Raw genomic sequence first — 27,269 nt, forward strand, 5'->3', positions numbered from 1 at the left:
TCTATATATATATATATATATATATATATATATATACTAGCTGGACGCCCGGCCTTGACTGGTCGTACAATATACTTCAACATGATATTTTAATTTATGTAGATTGCGTATGTATAATTATAGGATCAATCCTCTATTGATCATTACATATTACGCTGAAAAATCTGCCCTGTGGACTAACTCGCAAAAAAAACAAAAATAATAATGATAATATCGTTGATCGAATTCCATCCGTGTTTGTTTACAATATCACAGCAGCTGATAATTGGGCTTGCCGATGAATGTTCTGGAAAAGTCACTTCAGATTAATGTTTTGTTTTCAAATATGAAAATAAAGAAATGATTTCCATCGATTTTAAATGGTACCTCTTTTATTGTAAATTGAACTCATTAATAAGAAAAAAATTGAAATGGTAAGGTACATCCGGGCTTGAACACAGCATCATTCGATTTGTATTTGAATGCTCTACAACTGAGCTCTATCTCTAGAATCAATAATTCTTTTTCTCAAGAAGAAATCATTGTTAAGATTTTATTATCTCCCTTGGTCGTGTAATGTAAAATATTTCCCTGTAAAAATTCTTCTTTTTTATTTATAAGAAAGAGAGACTATTTTTAGGATCAAAATTTTTCGATGTCTGATACTTATCGGGTGAAGTTCTGTACAAAACATATCTAAGAACACTGCCAGACATATAAATTACCTTTGTGTGAAATTGTCAAAATATAAGCACAGCTGTTTGGGGAACCTATGGGGAAGGAACTCGTACATACACAAAGTGACTTATATATATATATATATATATATATATATATATATATATATATATTATAAGGTAAAATTAAAAGCCAAGAACAATGCGAGATTTTTTTTTATATAGAGTAAAATTAAATGAAAACAAAAGAAATAAATTTCTTTTTTTTGTGTTGTTTGTTTTTTCTTTTTCACACAAATTTTAACTCTAAACAACAGTAAATTTTTTTTTTCCTGTTGTATTCAATGGTGTTATAAATCTCAATATATTTCAGACCTATTAGTCCTTTGTCCTTTTTCAAGAGAAGACAGCAGAAGAGTGTTCAAAATTGGAAAAGCAGCTACAGAGTTTTCCACGTGATACCGCGAAATATAGAACAAAAAATGACGTTAGGAGAACGTTAAAATAAATCAGTTGGTGTTTAAAATACTTGTTGCGTTTGTGAATCAAGGGAGATGACTATTCAAGCAAGGGTTGAAGGGAGGCAACTCTGTGAGATTTTATTAATCTTTTAATTATTTTAAAACAATAATTTTTTTATTTTTATTATTATATTAATTATTGTTTATTTTGTTTTTTCTTATGTTTTAAACTTATATTATAAAAGCGGAGCTCAATTCCAGTCTATTGTTTAGTGTGGGAATATTTTTTGAAATAATTAAAGATTCGAGAATACGAAGTTGACCTACGTTTCTTGAAGAAGCAAGAATGTTGATGTGAAAATCCGGTTCTGAATTAATGCAAGTGCGAATATGTTTATAGAACGACGAAGCAGTAGTGTTTAAATGCTCTTTAATGCGGTGGTGAAGCAACCTGGTAGTGCTTCCAATATAAGATGCACTGCATTTAGCGCATTGTACGTCGTAAACAACGTGGTTCTTAAAGCATAAACCTGTGTGTGATATTGGGCAATTAGAGAGTGAACAAGGGGAAGGTGTATGCAATGGATGTTTTCGGTTGAGCTGTTGTCTTAAAGTAGATCCAGTGTGGATGAGTTGAATGTTGAGTCCCTCACTGTGGATGGCTTTTCGGATTGAAGATGAGATTTTGTCACTGAGGAAGGGTAGTTTTAGAAAACAATTGTTAGAGAAGGGTCGGGTGTTGCGTTTTTTCTTTTTAAGTGAGGATAGGATCGTATTAGGGTAGCCGTTTAGTGAGAGGGTCTGTAGGAAATTGTTAGTGTGTGTATGTTTGTCGGAGATGTTAGTGCATTTGTCTTGTATGCGTAAGATTTCGGCATGTGCGTAGTTTAGTTTGTCCTTGAGAGGTAGTGCAGATTTGAAATGTACGAAGAGGCGTTTGCTGGCGGGTTTTCTGTAGAATTCAGTGCATATGGCACCATTTTTTTTTTTATTTGTATTTTAAAATCAAGTAGAGAAAGAGATTCAGAAGAGTCTGGGTGTTCTATAGTAAATTTTAAGTTTGGGTCGGCGTTATTGAATTTGTGGATGTGCTGGGGTGTAAAGGTCGGTATTGGAAAGATGCTCCATAGCATTAACAGCATTAACAAGACATGGTCTCAAATTTGTTTTAAAAGAAATCTCCCAAAACAACACAGACTAAATTTTATTACTAAATACAGCGAATTACCTACCTTTTATCACCTTATCAAAACCCACAAAAATAGCACACACACACACACAGATCAGACCCATTGTTTCAAGCGTTAACGGTCCCCTTTATAAAATCTCTTGGTTAATATCCCGCCTACTTAAACCTCTACTCTCTACCTTCCCAGCCCATGTTAGTAGTTCCAACCAAGTAATTAACAGACTCAACGATCTACCACACGATCTACTCAAACTATACAGATACCCATTTAGCCTAGACGTCGTTTCTTTATACACCTCCATTCCTGCACATCCAGCCATCAATCTCATGGCAGACATTATAGCATCTAAAAACCCACAATGCTTCGGAATTACTCCAGGAGATCTCTTACAACTCCTCCGTATTATAGTAGACAACACTTACTTTACTTTCTTACAAAACACGTTCAAACAAGTATCTGGACTACCTATGGGCTCCAGTCTATCCGGTATTCTTGCCATTGCTTATATGGACAAACTCGAAAGACACACCCTTAGTACCTGCTACTCTTATCTCCTTTTTACTAGATATATCGATGACATTTTAATTATCACATACTCCCGCGAAGAAGCTATTAACATTTTCCACAAATTCAATAACGCCGACCCAAACTTAAAATTTACTATAGAACACCCAGACTCTTCTGAATCTCTTTCTCTACTTGATTTTAAAATACAAATAAAAAAAATGGTGCCATATGCACTGAATTCTACAGAAAACCCGCCAGAAAACGCCTCTTCGTACATTTCAAATCTGCACTATCTCTCAAGGACAAACTAAACTACGCACATGCCGAAATCTCACGCATACAAGACAAATGCACTGACATCTCCGACAAACATACACACACTAACAATTTCCTACAGACCCTCTCACTAAACGGCTACCCTAATACGATCCTATCCTCACTTAAAAAGAAAAAACGCAACACCCGACCCTTCTCTAACAATTGTTTTCTAAAACTACCCTTCCTCAGTGACAAAATCTCATTTTCAATCCGAAAAGCCATCTGCAGCGAGGGACTCAACATTCAACTCATCCACACTGGATCTACTTTAAGACAACAGCTCAACCGAAAACATCCATTGCATACACCTTCCCCTTGTTCACTCTCTAATTGCCCAATATCACACACAGGTTTATGCTTTAAGAACCACGTTGTTTACGACGTACAATGCGCTAAATGCAGTGCATCTTATATTGGAAGCACTACCAGGTTGCTTCACCACCGCATTAAAGAGCATTTAAACACTACTGCTTCGTCGTTCTATAAACATATTCGCACTTGCATTAATTCAGAACCGGATTTTCACATCAACATTCTTGCTTCTTCAAGAAACGTAGGTCAACTTCGTATTCTCGAATCTTTAATTATTTCAAAAAATACTCCCACACTAAACAATAGACTGGAATTGAGCTCCGCTTTTATAATATAAGTTTAAAACATAAGAAAAAAAAAAACAAAAAAACAATAATTAATATAATAATAAAAATAAAAAAAAAATTATTGTTTTAAAATAATTAAAAGATTAATAAAATCTCACAGAGTTGCCTCCCTTCAACCCTTGCTTGAATAGTCATCTCCCTTGATTCACAAACGCAACAAGTATTTTAAACACCAACTGATTTATTTTAACGTTCTCCTAACGTCATTTTTTGTTCTATATTTCGCGGTATCACGTGGAAAACTCTGTAGCTGCTTTTCCAATTTTGAACACTCTTCCGCTGTCTTCTCTTGAAAAAGGACTAATAGGTCTGAAATATATTGAGATTTATAACACCATTGAATACAACAGGAAAAAAAATTTACTGTTGTTTAGAGTTAAAATTTGTGTGAAAAAGAAAAAACAAACAACAAAAAAAAAGAAATTTATTTCTTTTGTTTTCATTTAATTTTACTCTAAATAAAATAAAAAACATCTCGCATTGTTCTTGGCTTTTAATTTTACCTTATAATTTTCTTCAACAATGCTTCAAGCAAACTACAATCTACTTACATATATTTATAGATGTTTTTATTTGTTTTTTTGTTGTTTTTTTTTGTTAGTGATACTTTTTGAATGAATTCAATTCATACGAAATTGCATTTTTACCTGAATGCGAGTTGGGAATAATTTTCCCTTTGACCAATTTGGTACCCCCTTAAATATATATTATTTTTAAAATATAATTATCCACTGACACGTGTTTCGTCGTCTACGACTCATCAGAGTGGCTGAATCTAGCGAGACTCGAAATCGAGACCCCATGATAAGAAACCTAAACCTCTACCACGCGGCTGCCTTGCCTGACTACTAAATGTATCGCGTTTTTATGTAGATGTTTTTATTTGTTTTTTTTGTTAGCGATACTTTTTGAATGAATTCAATTATTCATACGAAATTGCATTTTTACCTACAAACGAGTTGGGAATAATTTACCCTTTGGTACCCCCTTAAATGGGGAGCGGCATATATATTATTTTTAAAATATATACACACTAGCAGTGCTGCCGGCTTTGCTTGGGTCCTATGTACTGTTCATAAGGTTATGTGCATATGTATATATTAAAAAGTGTGGATATGTAAAGTAATGCCTTTCTGTATAATAGTCTTCCTTAATTACCATAGAGAAAAGACAGACAGACATTTTCACTTTTATAGATATATAGATAGATTGGATGCAATATATAGCAATGATTTAAAAAGTATAAAAAAAAGACTCATGCGTCACCACCGAGAATCGAATCCAAAACGTTCATCTCACGATTTATTTAGCCTCTACCGTCAATGACTGAGCTATGAAAACATGTTTACTGCAAGGCTAAAAATTAAAACATGAACCAATAGCTACTACGTGATGCATTCGTAATGCCGGCGTTCGCCCTTCACCTGGCAAATTTCACTTTTTTTTAATTTTCACACTTTTGCACCGATTTTTCCGGGCTAAAACCCAAATATAAAATTTTGCATGGATTCAAATACCTTATATATGAAGTTTCATGTCTGTAAACCAAAAACTCTAGGAGGAGTTTGATAGGAAAAAATTTTTAAACAAAAATATATACGTATACATAAATATATATGGAAACAATTTTGTGTTTACTATAAACTTTTATGCAAATTTTATGCAAGTATAAATCATGTAGAATATCTGCATGAATAAAATTATACGTAATAGTTAACTAAAGATGATCATCCCATTAGAAAACCGAAGCAACTAATAGGGAATTAATTAAAATGAATGTTTTTAAAAAATATGCAAATTAGCTAGATCTTTTGCTAGTGAATGCAATTCCACAACCCATATATAACAAAATTGTATTTTCTTTTTAAAGAAATAGAAAAGAGGGTTTTTAATATGAATATCAATGCACACAAAAGAAAAACGAATTTATAGGAGTATAGAAGATATATAATATATACACACACATGTACAAGGTTTTGATTCATCCTACAAATAGATATTAACTTGGACTACTATTCGCTCCTTTACTGTTAGCCACTCTCTAACTGTGAGAATTATTGTTTACACACATGAATAGAAATCGTCTGCATAAATCAATATTTAAATATATTAGTGTTGGGACGATTAATCAGAATTGGGATTGTCTGAATTAGTATTGGAATCTGAAAATTTGCGCCTATTTTCCGATGCCAAAAACGATTCTTTTAATGAGCTTCTTTATTTGATTTTGCTGATAGAAATGAGTGAAATAATGAAAATCTATTGATTTTTAAACTACCAGTGAAACTCAAATCGATAGATCATCCTTCATATATGTATTTTTACTCTTGAGAAAATATCTACACCTTTAACATGTGGTTTATGGTAATCACGAAAAATAACAACTTTATAACTAAATATTTACAGATTTATAATGAATTGGAAATTGTATCGAAAATGGGAATTTAGAATGGAATCAGTAATTGTATCAGAATCGGGGATAATATTGGAATCGTTACATCACTAATATATATTTATATATCAATCGATTAATGTAATACGTCTGTTCAGTCTCAAGAGACAATGGATAAGGGTAGCTGCATGTGTAATTGTGAGTCAAGGGTTGCACAGTCTTCAACCACACCTCTCCTGAATCGACACTGCTTAGGTCCAGTGGCACTGAAAACAATGCTGAGATAAGCAGAGAGCACATACAGCACCTGGAATTCCCAAATGGTCACCCATTTTAGTACTGACAAGGCTCAACGTTGCTTAACTTTGATGATCTGATGGAAACTGGTCTCTCAAAATGATTATATATATATATATATATATATATATATATATATATATATATATATATATATATATTATTGAGCACTATGATATAAACCCAGTGGAAATTTTCTGGGTTTTTATCCTGGGAATAGATTCTTGACCTGAACTATATATATATATATATATATATATATATATATATTTCTGGTAGAAAGATATCCAAAAATTGAAAATAATTGAATTTCAACAAGGGTCGTTGATAGTGCTCAATCATAAGAGAGCAAATGATATATATATATTTTTTTTATGTAAATACAGTAATATCTTGCTACGATGTGAAGACCGTTTCAATCATATTAGATATTATCAGGCAAGAAAAATTAAGGTACAAAAATTATAAAGGTTCCAGACCTTTTTAAATTTTGAGATGAGAAAAATTGCCATCACTGGCAATGGGCAAAAATTAAAAAGGTTTGGAACCTTTTTAATTTTTGCACCTTAGTTTTTCTTGCCTGATGATATCTAATATGATTGAAACGGCCTGCACCTCGAAGCAAGGTATGACTGTATTTGCATAATATATATATATATATATATATATATATATATATATATATATATATATATATATATATTGCGAATCTCTCATTGTAAATATTGAATTTTGACACTAACAGAGATTATTGGCAGAAAAGTGGAAAAAAAATAGAAAGACTTGCACCGAAGAATGAGGTCAACTGACTGTTGGAAAGAAAGAATTTATGTGTGTGTGTGTGTGTGTGTGTGTGTGTGTGTGTGTGTGTGTGTGTTTGAAAGGTAGAAGGGGGTAGGGGGGTACGGTGAGACACAATAAAAGACCTCTTCCATGATATTTTGTCCAAGAAAAGAAAGAATTCTAATCGGTGGAAAATCTGAAAAATACACAGGGAAGAACTACTCGAGCTTGTGAAGAAGAACAAAGAGGCCAGGCGGAGATTTCGTCTAAACACCGATCTAAAAATATACGGATCGGCCCATTTGTTTTCGAAAGTGATTACAGGTGCGGTGCTGATTGCCAATCCAGTTCCTCGGATAAACCGCTTGGCATGGGTATGGGATGGGAGGTGTAGGGATCTGGATGTGTGTTGGTTGGGGAGGGGGAGTAATGGAAGACAATTACCTTCGTAATAAGACCAAACTTTTTCATTAACCCTTTCTTGACCGGATTATTTCTAGAAAAAATATGCTATTACCGTTAAAAGCGACTCTAATATTCTAAATAATGGGAGAACAAATAAAAATCAAAAACCAGGAACCCTCGGTGGTACTATACCTCAGCCGTGGTTTTTACCTTTGATCCAAAAGCCAACAGTCTATGCCATTCTTGAAATGGCTTTTTGCTCGTTAACTAAGGTTAAGGCATGGCTGATTGGTTCTGTGCAGTTCTAGGAGGTCCACCCTTCCAGACCACCCTTTTAGGGATAGGGGGCATAAGTTTATTATTTGCTACCTGAGGCGCCCCTATTGAAGAATATCAAATAGACAATTTTTAATAGGCCAAAGTGCTTCTCCTTAAGAGGTACTGGCTTGATTCTCCCCACCTTCAGACCTTGTCTCACATCTTCCTACGGTGGGGGCCCTGTCGGTGGGGCATTAGAATACGCCGACTGCCCCCCTGCAGAGGGTAAAAGTCCCTCAATGGGGGTCTTGAATATGACCTTAAACTATATCCAGTGGTGAGGCCCCAGCTTGTGGGCTTTGGGGAGTGTGGAGCCACTCTTTAATTACCATTGCTCCCAGGTCCACTCTGACCCGAGGTGGTAGTACCTGTTAGGGTCCCAACTATGGGTTAAATAGAAGCCGACGTGAAAACAACAAATATATTCTATTAAAAAAATTTTTCTTCAAAATCTTTGGATTTGGCATTAAATAACCCGAAAAGGGTTGATATGCCGTAAAACAGAAACAACCAACCAATCCTACGGTGGGAAGGAGGTAAATATATACTCAAGGTTAAAGCATCTCTTGGGGAACAGTTGTATGTAAAGAGGTGTGATAGGATGCTGGCTTCATGCATCCAAATGTGTGTGAGGAGGCATCAAATCACATTCAAATTATCTCCCTTTGTCATATTTCTCAGTACTAGGACTTATAATTGAGTTTTTGGGGTATATAATCAAGGATTTAATCTCGAGCATAACCAGAACTCTGCATACCATTATTGAGGAAACAAGCTTGAGCCGCCTTCAGTCTAGTTGTTCGGAGTTGGAGTGTTCCGACTATGCCTCCACTTAAAACCGACACCTGCTCGTTTAGTTTTGCAGATATCAACCAGAAGGCGTTTATTCTAATCAAGGGGCTCCAGACTTACAGATCTAAAATTCTTTATCCTTTTCTTGTGTTTGTAAGTCTGAAATTCTTCCGCTCGTATTTTGGCTGAGATTTTGTCAAATAATGGCGTGATAATAAAATTCTAGGTCGCAGATACCGAGATGCAGCAGGGTTACTAATTAATGTACCGAAAAGAAAATATTTTGATGGGGAAGCCCCGCAGCCCCCCGCACTCCATTAATCTTCTAGGAAATACAAAGGAGGCCTTTGCTGATTTGTGAAAAGGGGGTTGAAAAAACACTTGTTTTTGCAGAGAAGTGTTATGACTTCCGAGAGAGAGAGAGAGAGAGAGAGAGGGAGAGGAGGGGTACAAATAATTCCAGGTTGCATCATGGGATTTTTCTTTTCTTTTTTTTTCTCCTTTTTCTCACTCTATTTATTTCTCATTGTTTTCTTTATTTCTATATTTTTTTCCTCTTTCTATCTCTCTTTCTCACTCTCACTTTCTTACGCTATTTCTCACTTACTATCTTTATTTTTTACTCTATTTCTCACTCTGTTTCTATTTATCACTCTTTTGTCCCTAAATTTCTCACTCTCTATTTCTCTTTGTGTCTCTATTTCTATCTCTTTATTTCTCTCTATATATTTTTCTCTTTCTCTACTTCTCTTACTCTCGCTCTCTCTATTTCTTTTACTCTCTCACTCTCTCTCTATTTCTCTTACTCACTCTCTCTCTATTTCTCTTACTCACTCTCTCTCTATTTCTCTTACTCTCTCTCTATTTCTCTTACTCTCTCTCTCTATTTCTCTTACTCTCTCTCTCTATTTCTCTTACTCTCTCTCTCTATTTCTCTTACTCTCTCTCTCTATTTCTCTTACTCTCTCTCTCTCTATTTCTCTTACTCTCACTCTGTATATATTTCTCTTACTCTCTCTCTCTATATATTTCTCTTACTCTCTCTCTCTCTCTATATATTTCTCTTACTCTCTCTCTATATATATTTCTCTTACTCTCTCTCTCTCTATATATTTCTCTTACTCTCTCTCTATATATATATTTCTCTTACTCTCTCTCTCTCTCTCTCTCTCTCTCTCTCTCTCTCTCTATTTCTCTTACTCTCCTTATATATTTCTTTCACTCTCTCCTTGTATCTCTATCTCTTTATTTCTCGCTCTATCTTTCACTTTTTCTTTTTCCCTCTCTCTTACTCTATTTTTCTCCTTTCTCTTTCTTCCTCTTTCTTAATATTATTCCTTTATTCTTCTAACTCTTTTTCTAACTCTGCATCTTTGGATTTTTTTGCTTTCCAAATTCTGCAAAAATGCAGACAATCATTCTCCAATGACACAAGCGCAATCGACTGAACATTTGGCTTCATTTTTATTTTTCATTTTATTCAAGTCGGGAATGGGGCATCCTACTCATACACCCACTATCTTGTTCATCCCAACCAAGAGATCATTTAAAGATTCTAAGCATTCCTTTAAGTGCAATTATTGTATCTCTCGTGCACTTGGTTCACCGGGTATATTCGCCAAGTAGTTTTTGAAGTTCTTTTTCATGAGTTTGGGTGCTCTTATAATTATTGGAATGGTCGAGATCTTTCTAAGTATCCAGTTTCTTTTCATGTTGTATATAAGACATTTATGTTTGGTTATCTTTTCCCTCTCAGCTCTGTTTAAACCAGCATCATTGGGGATGCTAACTTCTGCTAAGTTTGCCCCTTTTTTCCTTTTTTGTACCATATCATTATATCAGGTTTAACAGCTTCGTTTTCTAGGTACGTAGCTGTAGGAATTATATAGTTATAGTGGATGGCGTATGACTTATTTCCAAAAAAGTTCAAAATATCTAGACAAAGAAAGTGTCACTTTGTTTGTATCTGTATGGACTTGACTGTAACTGAGTTTGTGAAATTGTGTATAAGCTGCTGCTATGTTTAGTAGTCCATGACTGTTTTTTTCTGTTATCAGCTGAAAACCTATGTTATAATGACCAAGGTTAAATTTACTTTGCTCACAAGGAATCTGTGCAGTCATGTTCTGAGTTGTGTCCGTGTGGCAAGTATAATCTATAACTGCTGGCTGTGCTTGAGTTCTTGCTTATGAAGCTAATACTTAACAGGTGTTTCGCTATCAGAGAAACTCTTTCTGATTGGTTGAAGTCCAAATTTCAGTAGCCAATCGAAATGGAGTATTTTTATAGAATTGACCAATCAGTATTAAGTATTCTAACCAATAAAAATCGAATATTTTACAGAGATCATTTTTCTGACACTATTGATGGGCACGTTAGACCTGAATGCAGCATCAAACGTGAAGGTGTCAGTATTTGCTTCTTATTGAGGGAGGTCGTCATCCATAGCCATTGGGCGGTGGTTTCACATGCACCAGCTGAACTGGTAATACCCAGTGAAGTATTTAGCTCTGGGTGAGCTATGTTGATTTCCTCCAAAGGAGGAAGTACAAAGGGAATATGGGAAGATGGCATATAGAGCCTAACATTCATGAATGTCACCCATTTAGTACTAGCAAGGCTCTCTGTTGCTTAACTTTAGTGATCTAAATAGAACCAGTGTTTCAATGTTGTTATCCCTACTGTCTGCCATTGATTGTCAGTGGATACATTGGCAAAGAAAACAACCAGATGCAGCCAGTTCCCGATGCAGAGGTCCTTGGATTTCACATGTCCTTTTAACCAAAACTAAGTCACAGTTCTGATACTGTCGCATGTCGGACAAATCCACCTCAAGGGTCAGATTTATAGGAAGCAATCTGGGTGGGTAGTTTGGCAGCAAGATATTTGTTCCTGTTACATTTAACTTTTTGTATATTAGTGTTGATTTACCCAATAACTCTTTTCACAAGCACCCATCTAAACCGATATCTTTGTTTTCGAGTCGAAGAAACTACAAACAGCAAGGGAGATCACTCTAAGAATAGAATTCCTTTTAGCTAGAGACAAAGAGGAAACAACTTGGCAGTATGATGAATGTATATTTTTTGAAATGACGATTTATAATTAATTTTTGTATTTTTTGAACTATGATTCTCATCTTTGTTGTTTTTTTTTGGGGGGGGGGTTCATAACGTTTTGGCCGATGTAACCTCCAGCTATCCTCAGGTGCATTCACACTGGGTGTTATTGGTGAATAGTGAATAAATGTTTGGTTTATTTGCTTCCCCAACGAACACAGGCGTTACAAATTTAAAACGCATATAGCGCCAAGTCTTTTTTGAATTTTGTTATTAACTCTGGGTCTATTCCTCACCTCAAAAATATACATTCATCAAATCAAAAAACCGGAATGGACCCGGAATTAATAAAAAATGTTTAAAAAGACTTGGTGCTATTAGCGTTTTAAATTTCTAACGGCTGTGTTCGTTGGAAAAACAAATAAACCAAACATTTATTTTACTATTCACCAATAACATCCAATGTGAATGCACCCGAAGATGGCCGAAGGTTACATCGGCCGAAACGTTGAGAAAAAAAACAAAAAAACAACCAAGATGAGAATAATAGTCCAAATAATACAAAAAATAACTTGGCAGTACTTTCGGAAACTGAAAATATGCCTTAACATCTTGCTGCCCAACTCCCCACCCAGGTTGCCTCCTTATAAATCTGTCTCCTACCACACTAGCCATTTATTTCGTTGAACAGAGGTTAGAAAATAAATGAATAAGAACTTGAAAACTTCTCTCTTCCTTGTATTATAAAGTAAAGTCACCTACATTTGTCGTTGATTTCCTAACAAACTTTCATAAATAAATGTTTTGTTAGACGAATAACCCACATATTTGTCTGTGTTCTTTGGGACGAGGGATCGGAATTGGGAATCAAAGAAATCAGAACGATGAATTGGTAACGGAATCAGAAAAATTTGCGTTTATTCTATAGGTCACACCCATGAGTGTATTTTTACTTTTGCAGAAGTATATGGACATATTGCATGGCTTTTAGCAGTAATCCCTTCCCCTTCACACACACACACACACACACACACACACACACACACACACACACACACACAGAAAAAACCTTCTATATTTAAAAATTTTAAAAGAATAAAAATCAGTAATTGTATCGGAATTAATAAATTTTACAGAATAAGAAAAGATATTGGAATCGTCCCATCACTAGTTCTTAGAAATAAAAAATTTTCATCGATTCCTTGGATTTTTATGTTTCCTCAATACAGGATGGAACGCTAAAGTTGTCGCCCTAAACGAAACCACATTACAACTTTATTTTAAAACTTTTATTGAAAAATTAATTCAAGTAACTTGATTATGTAGTAGAACTGACATCTATTCAATGTAACTGACTTCGGCCTCAATCACCATCTTGATCGGGTCCAGAACTATGAGCGTGCCTTTTCCACAAGCGTTGGCAGGAGTTCGGCGAATACTCAGTGATCAGGCTGGCTTTGGTGTTGTGAGAGGTCATGTTGATGTTCTCAGCGTAATACGAAAGTAGTCTAGCGGATTCAGGTCAGGGAAGGAAGAAGGGCCAGTGAGAAAAGGGTACAAAGTCCTCCTTCTGAAGCCAAGCCACTCCTTCTGAAGCCAAGCCTGGGTCTCGGTGCCGAGTCTTGCCGCATCCAGGGTCTTCCAGAAGCTACTTGATTGCACCAGGGGATCAGCACATCCAGGTACACTTTCGGTGTTGACTTTCAAACCAATTTCAAAGATGTGAGGTGGCATGATGTGGCCCTTACTTGAAACCACACCAAAGACCATAACCATGGCCGGAAACTGTTTTCATCACCGTGGGCATGTCTCTGTTATTCGTAGCAATCCAGTGATGCATTTTGAGGGTGCTGGCAATGGTCCTGTTGTCATAACTCGGATCAGTAGAGAGCATGAGTTGTAGCGGTGTATCTTTGATCTCATCTGTTGAACATTGTGTCACTTTCAGACATGATAGAAGACTCCTATCACTCTTGGGATTTGTACAAAACTGGCCAATGAATAGATAGTATGCAACAAAAAAAAGGAAAACCGGTTTTCATCAAACGGAAATGGAATCATGTCATCTTTTCTAGGGCGACACTTTTATCGTTCCGCCTTGTACTCAGTAAGATTTACAGGAAAGGGGAGGAGAACTTTCTCCCTAAGTTCCATATACTCTTCCTGAAGCTCAAAGCACTGGATTATAACGAAATATATATTCTATTGTATAAAAATTTTCATTAAAACTGATTAATTCTCTAATTTTTCAATTCTCTAACTTATCAAGGCCAAAAGGCCACTCGAGGATAATAGTTAATGAGTTTGTCGAGTGGACAGTGAAACATTTTGAGAACTGAGGACAGTGGTTGACACTGGTCAAAATTTGATTATTTAAGAGGACAGCCCAACAAGAATTTATTTACATTGAACTTGAAAACGACCGTGTTGTAGTCAGTTGGGAAGAAATCTCATCATATTAGTTTCATGGGCAGATAGTTCTTTGGTCATGGAAGTTTTATTTAGTTTTATGCCGATAAAGAAAGAAGGGAAAACTAGTTTAAATGGTTGTATTTTTAGTAAGTAAAAAAAAAAGTTGACATATCTGTTTTTAAGTATATTTCTCTCTGGCCCCATTACTCAATTACCGTATATTTGGAAGGGAAGGAGGAATTATGGCCCTTTAGTGTCGACACTATCCCTAACTTATGAATCAGTTATTGTCGTTGTTTACCATGTTTTTGTTGTTTTTCATTTTCTGTATAATTTGTCTCATTTTTTCCCAGATCCTGTGAAAGATCCCCTGAGGATTTGGAAATCATATACGAAGAACTTCTTCATATAAAAGCGCTGTCTCATCTGTCCACCATGGTCAAGCGTGAACTCGCCAGTGTTTTAATGTTTGAATCCCACACCAAGAAAGGCACAGTGTGTAAGTATTATTACGTTTATTCTTGCGTTGTGTCAATAAATCCATTGGAGGATTCTGCATTTCAGCTTTCATCCTCATTGGATCCCTGATGCTAATGATTTCCGGATCTAAAATGCACTAGACATTGATGTTATTGTTTTTGTTTTTTTTGTTTTTTTTTTTGTTTTACTGCGTTCCCTTTCCAAAACTCAATCATGTTATGCAAAGTTAAAAGCAAACATTTTTTCTTTTACAAAACAACCAAACCAAACACCGTGAATAAATATTTGAGAACATAAAAAAAAAGCTTGAAGCATAAAACCTTTTTCTAAAATTGACTGGATTCGGCATTAAATAACCTGAAAAGGGTTGATATGCCGTAAAAGGAAACAACCAAACGAACATGAATAGCTGTTTGAAGATATAAAGAACTCGAAGCATAAAATACCTTTTAAAAAATTATTGGATTATGTTTTAAATAACCCGAGAAGGGCTGATATGCCGTAAAACAAACCATGTGTAAAATTTAGAAATAAAAAAAATTCCAATGTAGATCTACCAAGGTGCAATACATTTCTTGGAAAAAAAATATAACAAAGAATAAATACTATGATTAGTAATTAATTTGAAGTTAATAAACATGTGGCTATCGAAATTGTGATGTAGTTAGCAACATAGTAAGTATGGCAAGTTGTTGGAGGTTTGCAACATAGTGATTATGGTAATCTGGTGAAGGTAAGCAGTGTAGTGACCGTGGTAATTGTGTGGTTGTTAGCAACGTAGTGACCATGGAAATTGTGTGGTTGTTAGCAATGTAGTGACCATGGTAATCTGGTAGAGGTTAACAATATTGTGACCATGGTAATCAGGTGGACATCAGCAACATAGTATCGATGCTAATTTGGAAGTGATTAGCAACTTTGTGACCATAGTAATTTGGTGGTTGTTAGTAACGTAGTTTTCATTGTAATTTTGTGGAGGTTAGCAACTTTGTGATCATCATAATCTGGTGATTGTTAGCAACGTAGTTTTCATGGTAATCTGCTCGTTGTTAACAACATAGTGATCATTGTAATCTGGTGGAGGTTAGAAATGTAGTGATCATCGTGATCTGGTGGTTATTAGCAACGTATTGAACATGGTAAACTGGTGGTATTAGTAACGTATTGAACATGGTAACCTGGTGGTTGTTAGCAACATAGTGATCATTGTTATCTGATTGTTGTTAGCATGATAATCTGGTGGTGGTTAGCAACATAGTGACCATGGTAATCTTGAAGTGGTTAGCAACGTAGTGATCAAGGTAATCTTGTGGCTGATAGCAACGTAGTGACCATGGTAATCTGGTGGACTTTAGGAATGTAGTGACCCTGGTAAGCTTATGAGGGTTAGCAACGTAATGATTTGTAATCTGATCGAAGTAAGCAACATAGTGACCATGGTAATCTGGTACTTTGATTGTTTCTAGCAACCCAGCGTCTATGATGATTTTGGTCATGCTAACCATGAAATAGCCATGGTAATCTCGTTATGGTTTACATAAGAATTATCATCTATTTGAGATTAGCAACGCAATGAATCTTGTAATTTGTTTGGAATTAACCACTGCTAATTTAACTTGAGTAATCTGTTCACAATTAGCAAAACAGTGATTACAGTATTTCAGTTGCGGAGAGAAAAGAGAAGCGGGAAGAAGAAATTAGAAATTAAGAAAAATTAAAGAATAACAGAAGAAAGAGAAAAGATGAAAAAAATAGAAAGGATGAAATAGAAAAAATTTAACGGCAATATGGACTTTCGTTGGTTGAATAGGTAACATAGCCGACTGATGCTGACGTCACATGGAAAATTGATGGTTGGTTGGTTGGTTGGTTGGTTGGTTGGTTAGTTGTTTTTGTTTTACGGCATATCAACCCTTTTCAGGTTATTTAATGCCGAATCCAAAGATTTTGAAGAAAAAATTTTTTAATAGAATATATTTGTAGTTTTCAAGTCGGTTTCTATTTAACCCATAGTTGGGACCCTAACAGGTACTACCACTCCGGGTCAGAGTGGACCTGGGAGCAATGGCAATTAAAGGGTGGCTCCACACTCCCCAAAGCCCGCAAGCTGGGGCCTCACCACTGGATATAGTTTAAGGTCATATCCAGGACCATGGAAAATTGAAATTGTGAAATGTGGATATAGGAACAAAAATATGAAATAAAATAAATTTTTAAAAAATAAAGAAAGAAATAATACGGACATTTTTTGTGTGTCTTCTCTTTTTCAAACAAATTTTTACAGAAATCTTTTGAAAATGATTCGTTCATTTAATTTTTCCCGACAATTTATTTTAATATTTTTTTTTTTTGCGTCTTCTCTTTTGCCGACAATTTATTACCTAAATCTTTCAAAAGAGATTCGTTCATTTAAATATCATTTTAATTCGTTCATTCAAATATTATTTTAATTCGTTCATTCGTTCATTTAAATATCATTTTTATTTTTTTTATTTTAATTATTAGTGATGGGACGATTCCAATATTTTTCCCAATTCCAAGACAATTACCAATTCTGTACTAAATTCCTGCTTCCGATACAATTACCGATTCCAATTCTGATTCTTTATAAATCTCTAATTATTTAACTATCAGATCGTTATTTCTCCCAATTTGCATAAAAACACATGTTCAATATGCAGATTCTTTTCCTAAACGTCAAAATACACTTGTGGAAGATGATCTATCGATTTTAGCTTTACTGGTGTTTTAAAATCAATAAATATTTATTATTTTACTATTATTACAAGGAATGGAAAATTTTGGTTTAAACAGAATCAAATAAAAAAAGACAATTATTAGACAACTAATCGTTTTGGCATTGGAAAATAGGCATCAATTTTTCCGGTTCCTATACCAATCCTTATACTCCCAAATCTTCCGCTTTTTCCGATTCCCAATTCCGATTAATCGTCCCAACACTACTAATTATATTTTATTACGTCATATACTTTATTTCATGTATTGGATTACTAAAACGCATTTCGTTCTTATATCCGCATTTCGCAATTTTAATTTTCCACATGACGTCAACATCGGTCGGTCATGTTGCCTATCCAACCTATGAAAGCCCATATTTCCCATTCAACTTCCAAGATACGGAGTGGTACACCACATCCCAAACCGGATATCCTATAAACAATAGATATGAAAAATTGAAGGCAATTGCTCAAAACATCGCTTAAAAGTTTAATAATAACCATTTAACATTTTGAAAAATTTTATTTTCAAAATATGCATTGATAAATTATATATATATATATAATGCCAATTTCCACAAAACCTTTAATAAGCCATAACATTTTATTAAAAATAAACATGTTATGTTCAAATATCAAGTCTGCTCTGTTTTAAGAAAATAGCCAAAACGTTTCAATGCTTACGCTAATTGGAAGGAGGAGGGGGTTACAAATGTGTCTGTCATTATCGATGATTGGCTGGTAAAAAAAAAATGTGCAGTTAGTTATGTCAGCCAATCAGATTGCGGCAATTCTTGAAAGAGGGAGAAAAAACGCCATCTTCAAAAGGTTCTTTTAATTTTTCGTACTGCCATTTTATTTGTGTGCGAAGAAGCTTTTCGTTTTTTTTTTTTTTTTTTTTTTTTTTTTATTTTAGCCATATTCAGGAACCAATTACATAATATTGTTGCAACTTCAAATTGACAGGAAGGTTGGAGTATTTCTTGTTTATAAATGAACCTGTTTTTTTCTTTATTTTAAACATAATGCATGTATTTCCAAAGGCAAATTATATATGAGTAGATATGTTATATTTATATCTCCAACGGGAATTATATACGTGTTTGTGCAAAAGTACACATGTTTCAATATCTATGTTAGATGAGTTTATATATATCGAACATTTTAGTGTTAATATACACATTGTCTACATTTATACTTTGAATGTTATATATATAACTACTTCATTTACTCACATAAAATTAATATACGAAAGTATAGATTTATGCGTAAACTTTAAGTATTTACTTCAAAAGTGCTACATACATAGGTAGAGCTAGTTAGTACGTTATAAAATGTATATGGCGATTAAGCTACACTGAATATTCCGCGTTTCATCCACTCTAGGACTCTTTAGGCTTATGCGCAAATTTTGTGGTTGTCTGTCGTGTTTATATACGCACCTTCTATTGAGATTTTAGTTAGCCAATCAGCTTTCTAGTATTCACCCCGCCCTTCCTATCAGCCAGTGAATAGGCACTTATCGGACAAAGGCCTATTTGACCTCTGGTTGACCTGTTCCTTTGTGTGTGCTCTATTAATCCTGGATATCTAGTTTCTTGACCTGCTTTAAATCTAGGTTATGTTTTTTTATGTTAGTTTATATATAAATAAATATATGTACATACACATATGCCCATATATATATACATATATATATACATACATACATACATATATGTGTGATCGTTTATGTATATTCATGTTTATTTTCTATTGTTTTTTTTATTTTTAAAACTATTTTGTATCGCTATCCTAGAGTAAATTTTATCTTGTGAACACAGTTGTTCGCTATTTCTCTTCTACAGTTTAATAGATGTTGAGGTTTTTTAAAGTACAGGATAGCAAATTTTTCATGAAGGCATAATCTACATGGGTCGTCTAGGTCCCTAAACGTGGTAGCTTGTCTTATTATTTTCCATTCGACTACCGGCGAATATCCGCTTTCCTTGAGTTCACAGTATTTATTTGCTAGCGTTGTTTTCATATGGTGTTTTTTATTGTTGAATGTACTTTTGTGGTCATAATATCGAGTTTTGAAATCTAAGGATGTCATACCTACGTAATATTTCTTGTTATTCGGGTTTTCTTTCGCAAATATTGCGAAAGAAAACCCAATTTGATTGAAAAATAGCGATTTCACAGATTTCGATGACAATTAAAATATGGGAGTGTGAAACATTCGTTGATAATCATTCAATCTCGGGCAACGTCGGATCACCTTGCTAGCATACCTAGAAAATTGAGTTTTTCTCTCTGACATTGATATTAAACCTAATTTTTTTTTTAATTATTAAACGAAATTTATATACTTAATCATGGATATGCGAGCGACTTCATAAAAGTTAACTAATTTGCATATTCTTTTGTTAAACGAATACTAATTAATTTCTTATTCATTTTTTATGTTTTCTTATTAGATGACGGTTTTTTTTCCATTTAACTATTATGTTGAATTCTATTGATGCATAGTTTCTACATTCGGCATAGTTGTGTAGAATTTAAGATGAAAACGTTCTTGCACACGGAAGTATTTATTATATATATATATATATATATATATATATATATATATATATATATATATATATATATATAAAGTGACCTTGTCGGTGTGTGTGTGTGTGTGTGAAAAGTCTCCATTAAATTCATGTCTGAATATTTGGTCTACAGAATTGAAATTTGATATATAGGGTATTTGGACCTGTAGCACACTAAAGGGTCAAAATTGAGAACAAATCAGTTGATCTTAGCAGGAATAGTGTCTAAATCTGTTTGCATGCACAAATCTACATTCATAGGTTAAATTGCTGAAACAATCTTTTACTTGGTGCTTGTATCACTAAGTGAAAGATTCTTATGGAATATTGAGATAACCTGCCCTACTATAAATTTTAAATTGAAATACATATGAAATACGTTTGAAAGCCAAATTACAACGTAATATTATGAAAAACATAAACAAGTATTTACTTGTTGAAAATGAATATATTTCGGCAGTTATACGCCTTTGTCATAATTTATTTTTTTCCTCACCATGATGTTAAGTTGAAAAAAAAAAGTTAATGAAGAGTCTACGTGCTGTTATCTGTGGTATTGTTTTTGAAATACCGGAAAATGCGTTTGGCAAGGCAATTTGAAAATCAGAGTAGTGTTTTCCGTGTTAGAAGCATTGATTGAATTTGCATTTTAAATTGAAATATGTATGAAATACGTTTGAATGCCAAATTACAACGCAATATTATGAAAATAAACAAGTATTTACTCGTTTAAAATTGATATATTTTAATATAATATAGTTTAAAATTATATAATAATAATTATACTCCTTTGTCAGAATTTTATTTATTTATTTATTTTTTTTTTTGTATTTTTTCCTCGCTATGAGGAAAATATGCTTAAATTGAAGAAAAAAAGTTAATGAAGAGTCCGCATGCTGTTATTTGTGGTGTTGTTTTTTGTTTTTTTTAATGAGGATTATCCCAAAATTAAGGCCTCCTATGTTTTAAATAAAAAACTAAAATGTTGAAGAGCTACAGAGACGGGAGTGGTACCATTAAAATAAACGACCGTTTGTGCCTTAAAATTTATTTTTCTACATAGTCACCACCATTTTCAATGCACTTTCAACAGCCTCTTTCGATGCCTCCATCATAAAAGTCTGGAACATGCTTTGTCAACAAAATCTACAATTTGGCAGTTTCTTTCCGTATTAATTATTATGACATTTAGTCTTCTTACTTGGATGAGTTTTTCGCCCTTCTGAAATCAACAAACCCATCCCCTAACTGTGCTGACATCAACTGCATTGGCTTTCTATATGTTTGACAGGCGCCGGTGAATGTTCATCAATTTAATTTTTTCTGCATAGAGAAATTCAATAACGCATCTCTGCTTCTGATGCAAGTCTATGACAGAGGTTGTTTACTTAGTCTCATACACTCAATATCTGCAACAGAGAGATGAAACTGTCAGGTCATGAATGCATCAGTTCAGTCATCATAACAATGCAATTTGCAATCCCCTCTGATTTATTCAGGCAGATAAAAAAAATAGGAGGCATTCATTATGGAACACTCTTTGCATGCAAACACTTTCCAAGTTCCGCCCTTAGCGATAATCACTGTTTTCTCACCAGCCAAGTGACACTCATTACTAGGGCTATGAGAAGAGAATATTCTTTTCATTATTTTGACTCTCGAGTATATATCAGTTAATATATTATATGTTTTTAGATAGAGTGATGTGGTTCTCGATTGATTAACTGTGTCGGATATATACTCGAGAGTCAAAACAATGAAAAGAATATTTTATTGTCATAGCCCTACTCATTAATACTTATCCTCAGCTTTAATAAGTGGTGACCCCCCCCCCCCAGTTAAAAAATAAGTTCACTATATAACAGTTCTGATCTATTTGGGTGGAATAAAAGTAAGAGGCATTACTTTTGGAACATCCCTTCTTCTTCTTCTTCTTCTTCTTCTTCTTCTTCTCATCATCCTCATCAACAACAATAATAATTATATTAATAGGATAGCGTGTGTGTTATTTATTTTCTTACATTTTTTTTTCATCCAAGTAAATATCGTTTAATTGTTATGACCTCCATTTCTTATAATAATTTTGCCGAGAATTCTTATTAAGTTTTGGTTTCGATTTCGATTATACCTGATGGCACTCAAGTCATCTATTTTTTTTTTTTATAAAGAATTTTACCAAGAATTCTTCATAAGTTTTGGTTTCGGTCCAAGCTGATGCACCCAAGTCATATGGATATATAGTAAAACTCCTTTAATTTGAACTGCCTCTAAAGTTGGACTTCCTCTCATTTGGACTTTCTCTCATTTGGACTTCCTCTCATTTGGACTTCCTCTCATTTGGACTTCCTCTCATTTAGACTTCATCTCATTTGGACTTCATCTCATTTAGACTTCATCTCATTTAGACTTCTTCTCATTTGGACTTCATCTCATTTGGACTTCCTCTCATTTGGACTTCTTCTCATTTGGACTTCTTCTCATTTGGACTTCTTCTCATTTGGACTTCCTCTCATTTGGACTTCATCTCATTTGCACTTCATCTCATTTGGACTTCCTCTCATTTGGACTTCCTCTCATTTGGACTTCCTCTCATTTGGACTTCCTCTCATTTGGACTTCATCTCATTTGGACTTCTTCTAAACCTGGACTTTCTCTAAACTTGAACTGTCTCGTCATTGAAATTGTATTAGCATATTTGATGCAGAGTTGCAGTAAAACTGTTTACATGGTTTAGTCAGATATTGCGCAGAAATGTTAATATTGGTACTATGTAATTAATGTAGATTAGCTATTGATAATTAATTTACACTAACTGTAATTTTTTTTTCAGATTGATATATTTAAAATAGTGTAAAACAACCCATCACAATGGCTTGCAACTCTAAAAGAAAACAAGTGACACTGACTTTACTCGAAAAACGTCGAATTATAAAAAAATTAGATGCTGGAGTTGAAAATAGCGTTATATTGATAGATTATAAGATTGGAAGAAGTAAAATGTTTTACATCAAAAAGAAAAAGGAGGAAATATTGAAGGCTGCTCCTTTCTCTTCAAATAAAAGACATGTCAAAATAAGGACTCTTCGCAGACCAAAGCAAGTTGAATTCGATCGAATATTGCATAAGTGGTTTGTAGCAAAACGGAATGAAGGTGTAGCAATATATGAGCCCATGTTAATTGCTAAAGCAAAATCTCTTAAGGAAGAGTTGAATATCGCAGAAGATATGAAATTCAGTGAAGGCTGGCTTAGGAGCTTTAAGAGTAGACATGGTATAAGACAATTAACAATGTCAGGCGAACAACGGTTTGCTGATACACACACAGCATCAAATTATTGTGACAAATTCAAGACGATAATTGCTGATTATGGTTTAACACCAGAGGATGTTTACAACGCTGATGAAAGTGGCGTGAATTGGAAGTGCTTACCTACAAAAACATTAGCCGGATCCGAGGAGTGGAAAATAAAAGGATTCAAATTAAATAAAGAAAAACTAACAGTGATGGTATGCGCTAATGCTTCTGGAACTCATAAACTTAAGCTTCTTGTCATCGGCAAATCAAAGTGTCCCCGAGCATTGAAAGGAGTTTCGCCTTTGCCAGTATCTTATTATTCTTCACGAAATGGATGGATGAAGCAACAGTTGTTTAAAAAATGGTTTTTGCAAGAATTTGTGCCAGTTATCCAGAGGCGTTTTCTTGAATTAGGTAAACCTGATTCAAAGTGCTTGCTTCTGTTGGACAATTGTAGAGCACATCCTCCTGAGTCAGAACTAGTGTCATCTTGCGGGAATATTTTTGTGTGCTACTTACCACCTAATGTAACTTCTCTCATCCAACCTATGGATCAAGGGATTATTTGGAACTTAAAATGTTTCTACAGACATGATTTCTTGATGAATATGATAAATAGTATCGTGAGTATAAGCGATTTTCAGTGCCATTTTACTATCAAAGATGCCATATTTTCTCTCGCAAATGCATGGAATCAAGTTCGAGCAAGCACATTAACAAAAGCATGGGATAAATTATGCCCAGCGCCAAAGGCTTCTGAACTGAAAGAATCGGAGAATACATCTGGTCTAGAAAAAATTCTTGAAACCAAACGGTTACTGCCTAACCACGCTGTTCTTAAATCACTTAATGCAAATGATGTTGAAATGTGGGTGCAACAAGATGAGGAAACTACTGATCAATATCCTGACGGCAGTAATGGCGATGAAAATAGCAACAGCTCCCATTCTCTTGACCCTAATGTAAATAATCAAGAACACTCTGATGAAGCAATATCATGGGATGATACAGAAAAGTCTATGGAGACGGTTATAAAATTTTTAGAAAATGTCCTTACTTTAGTGACAACTATGTTTTGCAAGCAATGTCACTCCAAAGAGATATAATCATAAAGAAAGTACAAAACCAAGAAATTGTAGATTTTCATGATCGCTTACGGAATACAATGGCAGCGCCCGAGAGCTCAATCGATGAAAATAGAAACTGCAATGAGACTCATTCAATGAATAACTAAAAAAAACTGTATTTTACATAAATGTATGATTTCTGTAGATGATAACTTAGGTAATAAATACCTAACAAGTAAGAGTAGATTTAATTTATTTTTAATGTTTTTGTTCTTGGTAATAATATTTAACAATTCTTACTTGCAATATATCGTAAACTCAACTTAATATATACTTGAAGTATCATATAGCAATGAATGTCATTTACTAGTTCTTAATTCTTAGAAAATTAAAGTTAACTGCAGCACATTTTTTTATCACGAAACTTGAACAGCATCCTCTAATTTGAACAAAACGGATGTTCAAATTATAGGAGTTATACTGGATTTTATTTTTATATTTTGTAATCACAACTTTATGATATGTAAGAATCGATAGAAAATTGCATCTATGATAATATATACGAAATTTGCAAAAATAAAAATATCATGTTTAAGTGTATTTTACAACCGGGCTACACCAGACATCCTTGCTAGCTTAGATAAATACTTTTGCAGTTTTAACAAAAGAACTACAATAATATCAGGGCGTACCCATTTACTCTTAATATTCACAGAATGTCAACATCAATATATTACATATGAATGAGTCCCCTGTGGAATTTCCACAGGTGCCGCTAGTAGTAGTAGTAGTAGTAGTAGTAGTAGTAGTAGTTGTTGTTTTTGTTTGTTTGTTTGTTTGTTCATTCATTCATTTATTTATTTATTTATTTTTTTTTTATTCTATTTTATTTATTCATTTTTTTTTTTATTAATAAATTTGTTTATTTTATAGTGTTCCGTCAGGGAGACGAAGGCAAATCTTGGTATATCATCTTAAAAGGTTCCGTCAATGTGTCCATATATGGAAAGGTAAGACTTCTGTTTTTTTTCTGCAATTAATTTAAAATGAGTTCTTTCCCTTTTATTACTAGTTATAGTCAGCTAATGTACTTCCTAATTTTCTGCAGAGCACCACCAGAAGCGGTTACAACACAAATCAGTTCGCTTTTATTATGTATTGGATACGTTTTCTTTATGATTTTTGGAATTTTGTTATTTTGATTTCAATAATTTTATTTTTACACTTTCATAAACATATATTTATTAAATAAATTCAAATAAAAAAAACTTATTTTTAAAATGCAAGAGAACAACTTATTTTTATAATTTCGTGAACATATTTCTTATAAAATTTTAAATAAAATAAAAGCTTTTATTTTTTTTTTAATTTACTTATTAAAAGTGCAAATAAAGACTAATTGTGCTATTTTCATCCTTTTATAATTTTCCAAAAATTTTATTGTATAATTTTTGAGAATGTCCTTTTCTCATATTTTATTTCAATAAATCGCTTCACAATAGAAATACTGGGGAACAATAAAAGTGAAGGAACTGATTTGCCTTGTCACCGCTTCCGGTGAAAAGTAGGAAGTACATTAGCTAACTATAACCTCATTACTTGTTGTTGAATAACTTGATTTGTTATAACCATCTTTACTTATATGTAAAGTGATGCTTGTCTCAAATCAAGTTATTCAACAACCTATTTAAGCTTTAAAAGGTTTCCATTTATATAAAAAGTTATGTATCTGCATGTCAAAAGGGACAGTTCAAATATGACAACAGTGCTCCAGACATGGTCTGATAGTAAATTTGTAAAAACAGGGAATAGCCTATTTGATTATGATCAGCTCTATATATAAAGTTACCTATGTGTATATGTTCATATTTTTGTATGTATAGGATCCATTTTTTAACTAATTAACCGATCATTATGAATTTTGGAACACAGCTGCCAGGCATAAGTGGTTGAAATATGTGCTATACATAGTTTAATTTAATTTTATGTAAGATGGGCTTAGAGGAAGTAGAAGCCTTTTTGTAAAAACTCAAATATTTCCGATTTTTGTGAAGTTTTTTTTTAATAGATATTAAACATCAATTAACTCTAATTACGTCTACAAATTTCTGTTTCTTTCGAGTATTTTAAAGAGTTTGCAAGGACATGGAGTGGGCACAACCTCCCATTTGAAAATTTAAATGTTTCATCCGTGGATATTATTCATCAAGTAAACAAGATTCCCTGAATTAGAATTTTTTAAGAATCCTTAAGCTTAAGCCTTAAATTCTAGGCATTACACCTAGCAGGTATGTTCCAAAATTCATAATGATCGGTTAATTAGTTTAGTAGTGATTACATACAAATATATGAAAATATAAATTGTTTTGGGTTTATAAGCTCTTGTCTTAAGAGATGAAGAGGAGCAGAGACCAGGGAGGGAATTCCAAAGTCTAGTAGTTTGAAGGAAGAAACTATTTGAAGTAGAAAGCTTTCTGGTATCTAGGGATCTCTACAGTGTAAGGGTGGGATTTTGCTGCTTGTCGGGTTAGTCAGGAGTATTTATGGTGAGGGAGCAGGTTTTTAAGCCTGACACTGAGAACACTAAGGTTCAGCAGTTGCATACGAAGTCAGGGTAGGTTTCTTCCAGAACACATAAACAAATATCGCAGAAGTAACGTTGCCACTTTCATTCTGTTTATATGTACTCCCACACCTAATAAACGTAGAGGCAGATGAAAAAGAGGACGACAGATCCTGATGCCATTTCTTGGATTTTCACCAGAGCCATGTTAATTGCCTAGCTCTAACACTGCCACATTGCCACCCCTTACCACTGTGAGAAAAGATTGAATTATGGGGTAGGGGGATCCTGATCTGAT

At 33.8% G+C, this 27,269-nt stretch overlaps 1 protein-coding gene across 5 annotated transcripts in view; it reads left to right on the plus strand.

Moving 5' to 3' along the window:
- Nucleotides 1–27,269, plus strand: part of LOC145247430 (rap guanine nucleotide exchange factor 4-like) — a 1,873,173-nt gene that overhangs the window by 1,756,970 nt on the left and 88,934 nt on the right. For all 5 annotated transcript variants that reach the window (XM_080109188.1, XM_080109190.1, XM_080109189.1 and 2 more), the window contains 2 exons: nt 14,603–14,748; nt 25,342–25,418. In XM_080109188.1, the coding sequence (XP_079965314.1) occupies nt 14,603–14,748; nt 25,342–25,418 (223 nt within the window). The remainder of the gene's footprint in view (nt 1–14,602; nt 14,749–25,341; nt 25,419–27,269) is intronic.

Source organism: Euprymna scolopes, chromosome 25, assembly GCF_053919585.1.
Source record: "Euprymna scolopes isolate OS-2025 chromosome 25, ASM5391958v1, whole genome shotgun sequence".
Taxonomy (NCBI): Eukaryota; Metazoa; Mollusca; class Cephalopoda; order Sepiida; family Sepiolidae; genus Euprymna; species Euprymna scolopes.